Raw genomic sequence first — 7,994 nt, 5'->3', positions numbered from 1 at the left:
TTTTTAACTGGAATTTTTATTCAAATGTTAAATGTATTATTTCCATTACCCATATTTTCTACAATGAAGTCTACGTGCTTATATTAAAAAAAGATAGGTTATATGTTTTTTATTTCACAAGATTATCAATAAATTAATAAAGAAATTAGCTCTTAAATATTAAATTGCATTTACTTAAAAAATACTAGAATGCATTTCTAGCATCTCTTATATCACATTCTTAATCGAGATGCTGCCCACCCTTATTTTGCACTTCTTAAAACCAGCAGCCGCAGATATTATCATACAGGTCTTTAATAAGAAAACCTCTATAAACATATTCCCATTAAATATTAACAGTTCATCAAATACACCAATCTTTTTTCTTAAAAGTTATTTTCGGAAGGTTAGAATCTTCTCTGCAATTAATAAATTTCTCAGGTTCGTCTTTTTTTTTTCTTTTTTCTTCTTAGTTGGGGCTTCCTCTTTTATGTATGACAAGTTATGGCTGGCTACCATCCGCCTACAAACACCATGCATGGACCATTATCGAATATGCACTTGATGCCCAAGATCGAGTAAATCTCTATCCACTGCTGCACAAATGAAAATTAGTTCGTTGATCAATTATAGTCTTAATTTCTCGATGCCAGTAAACCGAAGCGTAGGAGCATTTACCTTAATTTGGAGGCCCAAATCAAACTCAGAATCGAGCCACCGAATCCCAGAACTAATTAACTGGGAAAGCCCTCGGGAAATCTAAATATTTGTGCTCTCACACTTCCTCTGCAAATTTTCTATGTACAGGGTCAAACAGGAGAGAAGTTGTGTTTTTGCTGTCGGAATATGCCACTTGAGATTTAAATTCTTCCCTTAATTTCAGGTTCTAGTTTCAATCTTTTTGAATTCTGACCCCCTAGAGCGTTATCAGCTTCCCACCGGATTGACATATCATGCCGATAGGGACAGCTGGAACCATTTCGGCACCCCCTTGAGCTGTTAAAGTATATGCAAGTCTTCTGGATTTTGTACTCAACTTCTTCGGGTTTATTGTTATGTACCGATTTAATATTTTGGAAATTACTATGCCGGATGCCTATTTGTGAGTCCTGCACGTCTTGCTTATCTGAACCATGTTGCCTAATCAGGTTCTTTAAATAGTTGGCATCCTTAACAGAATGAGCTTCTTTGGCAGCAAATGCTGGACCTGCACTTGCTTGGTGAAGCATTGTGCCGGCAGTAGATCGCACCTGACATGTCACTGAATGTTGCAAGTTCCCACCAAGAGAAATTGTTGGCATGGAAGCCAACGATGCTGCATGCATCGCCCCAGTTACCAGTAAATCATCTTGTTGAGGAGGCTGGGTATCTAAAGTTTGCAGAACTCCATTTGACATATGGTGACAACTTTGGTTCACAGGCATCCGCATATCAAGTGTTGGAGCCTGCAATGGAACAGAGGGAATTGCAGGTTTACCGGGCATTGACATGGGAATTGATGGAATTGCCAGCTTATCAGGCATCGATGTTGACGATAAGACTGGTGGAATTTCAGGCTTCAACCGTGAAGATAACAAACCCACAGTGATTGCAGGTGTAACCCCGTAAGTTGGCTCACCAAGTGTGAGCGTCGACGGTGGAAGTGAAGGTGCGGCAAGCTTCAATCCAGAAGGGGGTATTGCCACGGTATTAGAGGATGTTCTTGCAGTTGTGGCAGCAGTTCTATGATCACTAACTAATTTCTCAATCATTAATGGGTCATTAAATATTTTAACGAGTAGATCCATATCAATCAAGCTTCGTTGCTCACTACTCTTCATAACGGCACCCACAACAGCAGAGGCAGCAACTAAATCTACTTCCGAACCAGAAGATATCCCAGGTGAGGGATTTCCGCAGACAGTTAAGGCAAGAGAAGAGGAGGTATTAGATTGAATTGGTGCCGTGATCGCTGACATATATTGATGCAAGTTTTGTGACTGCACAGTGGTAGGAGCGTCCCTACCTGCTGCCAATTCGGGTTTATCATACATTGACTCCTCTTCCTCAATGGGAATGATAGGAACCAGAGGAGTGGTGTTATCATCGTAATCTTCCTCTTCTACATCCAAAGCAACGGAAGGGCTACACCAAATAAATGGTAATAGCGTTAGTAAAAGAGAACAACGAAGTAACAAAAGGCTTTTCAGTTAGGCAACATCTTGCCTTGGAGGAATGGCTGAGTGACGAGGATAAACTGCTTCAAGCACCCTGAGATCTCTAAGTTTTTGATCTTCTTTCTCCCTACTCTCTTCACCAGCCACAACATGCCAATTATAACTGAAAACAAACTGGTTTGAAACATAAACAAATCAACAAAGTTGTCCAACGATATGCAACCAACCTACTAGGTAAAGAGCATAAACCGAAAAAGAGAGAGAGAGAGAGAGAGAGAAAAGAAAATTATGAAGTAGAGAGACATTACAAAAGGAAACACAAAAAGTGTACACTGAGGTTTTAATAAGGATCCACATCTTTTAACAAATGCCAAATATCTCATTACCGGAGGAGGACATCTCCAATTAATCTGAGGAATGCAAGAGTGTTCATACTTTGATTGGTTTGGAAGCGGATTGCATTCAAACCTGGGGGGTAAATCATTAAATTCAATAATACTTGAATGCAAAATTGATGACACCTTCGCTTGAAGACGATCTTGGGATTTTTGGCCAACTTTTGACGGGCAATCCTCAGATATGAACAATTTTACCTATCAAATAACTAGTATTAGGGCCAGAAAAGAGGAAATTATTATCACAAAAAGACTAAAATGAAGGTAAATTGCTAAATAAAGACGCAAGGACGAAATTATGTATTGAGAGGACACATATGATGAAATATAGAAGGTCCGGATAAATTCATACTTACAAACATCATGGTACAATAATACAAACATCAAGAAAATATACAAATAAATGGTAGGAGCCTTACTTATGAATGAAGAGTCTTGTAAGTTATATCATATCATTGGTGCAATTTAAGCAAATCAAATCACCAATTACTTGCAACAGGCAGTAGAGTATAGAGCCAATGTAAAAACATCTGCATTGACAAGCTTGACACGCCATATTTCATAACGAAGGAGAGAAAAACAATCAACTCATGTTGAAACACATTTTTCTATAAACGTAGGGGACTTTAAGAGAATGGGAAAATTCTGCCACATTGGTACAGCCTACATAGCGTGTGTTAATGCCACCCCAAAAATATTTCTGCCGTAATATAAAATGAAGAAGCAATAAAATGTTGCTTCTGAATTTAAGTGCTTTGGAAAGTACAGGCCACCCAAACACACATATAAGAAGCTTCACAATGCAAATTTGGTAATATAATCCAGAGACAAACATCACAAAACAAGCGGAAATCTGCAGCGTTAACCTTAAAACTAAAGTATTTTAATAAATCAATATGATACTAACTTGTATTGCTCTATAGATTAGTGTCAGTCACAAAAAGAAGTCATTGTGCTTGAAAATGAGATATGGAACTTTTCCAGGCTCAGCTTCAACAAATAGCTTCCATAATGAGATGACATACACAGCCAAATATCGGCTGATAGCACAGTGATGCAAACTGGTATCTGATGTTCTAATCTGTAGCATTAATAAAGTATTAGCAGCTCTAAGATAGAAAAATAGCTACGTTATGATCCAAAACATTATTATCTCATATACTAGGGTTCAACCAACTCAATAAGCAACAATAAGAACTTGTTTGCAAAATATTGGCAACTATTCAATAGATTAAAAATCACTTATTTTAAACATCTGCCAGAAAATGTTTTCTTGGCTCCTTACCTTTATCATGTCAGCCTTCTAGAGGTCAAACTTGCATTACATATAAGCATGTAACATCTACCTTGATCACGAGACCCAATCGAATTACACAAGTCTAAATTACCATTTTCACTGGTAAATAAACCAACTTCTTTTCCATAAAATTGATAGGCTAATAGCAAATAACTTTGCATAATCATTATATATCTATAACATATAGAAAGCTACACCAATCGTAAGTTCAGAACATTAAAACTCATCTCAAACTCCATAGAATGCATGAGACCCACATCTAATTACATACATAATTTTTTTTCCCATATATAAACAATGGAAACAACATTTACTTTTAAATTAAAATCAGCATACATCACAACAGTAATCAGATAGGGATAAAATGCTACATACGGGACATGATAGATCATCGTCTATGCTTAAATTTTATAAAGAAGATACAAAATAATCTGGCACGTCAATTAACTGGTGTCCCCAGTCATAAGTCGAGAGTCACGTAATTTTACGCATGCACAGTTTTATTAGCATATGATGGTTCTGCTTCATTTAGAGTCTTGTCGCCGGGAATCAAATCCCGTCAGACAACCAGGACACTAATTTTATGCACACTTTTTATTATCGTTATCTTTATTTTGGTCAAAAGACAGGCAAGTGGTGAAATATATAGTCAACCGGTGGAACACCCACATATTCTCTTAGATATCAATCCTGACACTAGCATTTCTTCGTAAGTTCATCATTTTTCTTTTTTCGGGTTTGTGACATATTAAATTCGTATGTGACAAATAAAGTGTCGCATTTTTCACCCATCTATGACCTCCCCACTTTTAAACTTTTAATACATCAACATATTACAAGAAAATTGTATAATAATTGATGATGACGACGACGATGGTGAGAAGTCTTCATTTTTTTGAATCATTTTAAGCATTATGAATACGATAGAAGTTGACACACTCTGAGTACATCACAAATTACACTGTCAAATGTAATCTCATTACACGGTCCTGAGTGTCTTAAATTTCTACATCTAATTCGCTATGTCCATTGATATAATCAATTGCTTCCAACCCCTCCCTGTTTTTTAATCCCTTTTAATGGCAACAATCCATGAAATGTTCGGTACGTATGCGATAAGTGATTTCGTGTTTTCATAAACACGGCTCGATTTGCAAATATCAAAAAAGACATTATGGTATCGTATAAATGTTGAAAAAAAACCTCCCATTAATTAAAAGGTAAGGAAACAAACTTTCACCTTCAAGTCTTCGAGCTGTAGCCCGTAAAAGTATTTTCAAGTCATTATTTTTTAATGGCATTAAGGGTCAATAGGTCTAGCTTATTAATGAGATGAGACGAGAAAGCACAACTGAGCTTATATTTTTTCAGGATGAATCAACCATTCGCTAGGTGTAAACAGAGGCATTAATTATCTAGTTAAAGCTCCTTAAGGATACAATATTGTTTTAACACTTGCAAATCCAAGTAATAAATTTAGTCTGCATTCAAATTTCACTTTAAGCCCCATTTCATTAACCAAATGTAATTTAAAGCAACAATAATTATTATTTAGATTGTGAACAGTTCAATGGAAATTTTCATCGAGCGCTTCCTCATGTTAAATTTTATCGTTTATTACCGGGCCAGTAACTCCCCCGTTTGACCGTTTCTTCCACAGCTGCCAGTACTTTAACGTCAGGGACAACCGTTAGAAATTTAGGGGAAAGGGAAGGGATGGTTTTAACGTGAAGGAAACAAAGAGCAGAGCGACTAAAAGTTCGAAAGAGATCGAATCACGCAGAACCCTGAAAGAGAAAGGCCACTGAGCGACCAAGCAATAAGAAATAAATTAACATGAAGGAAAGAAATGCAGATGAAAGAATGCTGCAGTTATACCTGACAGAGATTCCCGCCAGGAGCCCACGAAACCCTGTTGGACGATTTCCATGCCCGCTTCATGATATAAAGCCAAGGATTTCTGGTATGATAAAGGAAAGGGAGACAGAGGATCGAAAATCCTAAGCGAAGAATAATGGGAGGGGGAATCAGTGATTAGATCTTGAAATCTGAGGAATCACAGAGTAAATAGAGCAGTTGATTATGCTAGAGGACCGTTACGGCTCAGGGGAGAAGAGTGATAAGTGCGGGGGTACCAGAAGAAGCCCTAGAGGGCAGAGGAATGAGTGAAAGGGGGTGGGGTTAGAATATATAGTGGGGACCGCGGGGCACTGGGGATGACTAGTAAATAGTAATGGGTGCGCAGATAGGGGAATCTGCGGCTGCTCGAGGACGTGACGGAGTGACAACTCATAAAGCAACAATCGCCATGGGGGTTTTGGTTACCGCGTCCTTGATTGAATTTTTTTTTTTGCCAGCCTTTTATTTAAGTAATTAGTTCTTACACCTTACACAGAGACAAAATCATACTACTATATTTCTAAATATATTTAATTAAATGTTTTTCTTTTCCTTTTTTTTTTTGGCCAAAATGTTTTTCTTTTCCTGAGTTCCTCTCTTTTCACTCTAAATCAGGTTTTTGCAGCAATACCATGTACATAATACATGACGTCTCATAATTACTAACAATTACAATAATTCCATTTTATACATTAAATAATATATTTTTTTGAATAAATAAATAATACTACCTCCATTTCTTATTATAAGAGTTTTTTTACTTTTAATTTGGTGCTAAATATAAGACTCCAATCCATTTTATCTTTCATATTTATTTATTTTTTAAAGTAACCCTTGTCGTAGTTGCACATATTAAAGGTTTTATCAAATGATAATTCTAGCTAATATATATTATTAGTAAGGGTATTCTAAGAAAGACAACATTTAATTATAGCAAATAACTAGGTCTTATATTAAGGACAGGAGGTGATATATCAACATGTATAAGATTGTAATCAACCCTTATTTTACCCCTTTGATTGTAAATCATCATGAAAGTCTCGCATTTATATCATTATATTCTGATTGCCTTCAACGTATTCTTTTTGTGAGGACATAGAAGCTTTTTTTTTTTAATCACCATTACCACTACAAAAAGAGTTGTATTTTGGTAAGTGTGTGCGCGCGTGTATATATGAGAGTTGTATTTTGAAATGGTTTATTTGCATTACAAAGGTTTATTCTAGTAGTTGGTATGGACAAAATCAATATTAGTTTGCAATGCCTTGACTATTGCCATATATGGCAAACACTACTAAAAAATATACTTATAGTATCGGTTAATTGATAAACCAACATTAAAAAAAGATAGTGGTATTTTTGTAATATTTGAAAGACTTTTGATGTTGTTTATCTGAACAACCGAAGCTGTAAGTCTTAACAAGACAAGAACTAGTGAAAAATGTTAACAGTGTCATTGTTTCCAGTTACAATATCAGTTTATATAATAACTAACGTCAAAGTCCAGTTAGTTTAAATTTTTACCTAGCCACGTCATGTTTTCATAGTTTTACTTTTCATTTTCAGAAAGCCCAAAAAAAAAGAAAAAGATCTGTGGTTGGCCTTCTCAAGAAGCTCACTGAACAGCAAGCTAGCACTCCCAAACTATCTGAGAAAATCAATCACAAAAAATATGATATGAAATTCTTCTCTGTATTATTTATGAAAATATATGGCAGCCAGTACAGAGAATCACAAACATGAAAGGAAAAATCAGCAAAAGAGTCACAGCTGACTTTTTTTTTTTTTTTTGAATGCAGTACTGTAACCAATTAAAACAAGAAGACAACAAAGAACAAAGGTCTAGTTTCCTTCATCAACTGACTTTCACACGGTACTAATCATAAGCAAATGAAGACACAGTACGAAGGGAAATATCAGAAAGCAAAGAAGAAGAAGAAATTCAGGGAGGTCAGAGAACAATCGGGGAGAGAAAATTCAATATTCCAACTTCTCCTTTCTGCCCTGCCATAGCCGAATTTATTCTTCCTTTGCCTGTATTTTCCTGGTCCTGCGGAATCTCCTTCTACTCCGTGCCTGCACAGAAGGCTCTCCTACATTCTGGGTTGGATTCACAGCATCTTGGGCTGAACCATCAACATTGCTCGGCCCATTCATGACACAAACCCGCAACGGAATTCTCATCAAGCACCCATTTCAAGTCAAAACGAACACATGAACATTGAATATTGGTTCTCCAACACACTAATCAAATAAGCAAAAATGTTG

The 7,994-nt window shown here is 36.3% G+C and overlaps 1 protein-coding gene across 3 annotated transcripts; it reads right to left on the bottom strand.

The window, feature by feature from the left end:
* Positions 1 to 232: 232 nt before the first annotated feature.
* Positions 233 to 5,974, bottom strand: LOC114752244 (zinc finger CCCH domain-containing protein 6-like). Of its 3 annotated transcripts, none has more exons than XR_003740817.1 (5): positions 5,706 to 5,974; positions 2,522 to 2,728; positions 2,185 to 2,309; positions 658 to 2,103; positions 233 to 575 (listed from the first exon to the last, which is right to left on the bottom strand). XR_003740817.1 is itself a non-coding variant. In XM_028940969.1 (4 exons), the coding sequence occupies exons 1-4, from the start codon at positions 5,766 to 5,768 to the stop codon at positions 840 to 842; spliced, it is 1,659 nt and encodes a 552-aa protein (XP_028796802.1). In that variant the 5' UTR covers positions 5,769 to 5,974; the 3' UTR covers positions 233 to 839. The 3 variants fall into 3 exon arrangements, 1 of the variants encoding a protein (XP_028796802.1); XR_003740818.1 differs by having other exon boundaries at positions 233 to 572; XM_028940969.1 differs by having other exon boundaries at positions 233 to 2,103.
* Between the last annotated feature and the right edge of the window lie 2,020 nt (positions 5,975 to 7,994).

Source organism: Neltuma alba, unplaced genomic scaffold, assembly GCF_004799145.2.
Source record: "Neltuma alba isolate B1F8T4 unplaced genomic scaffold, ASM479914v2 tig00007294_pilon, whole genome shotgun sequence".
In the NCBI taxonomy this organism is placed as follows: Eukaryota; Viridiplantae; Streptophyta; class Magnoliopsida; order Fabales; family Fabaceae; genus Neltuma; species Neltuma alba.
Note: the sequence above shows the minus strand (reverse complement) of the source record. Positions and strands in the feature narration are given on the sequence as shown.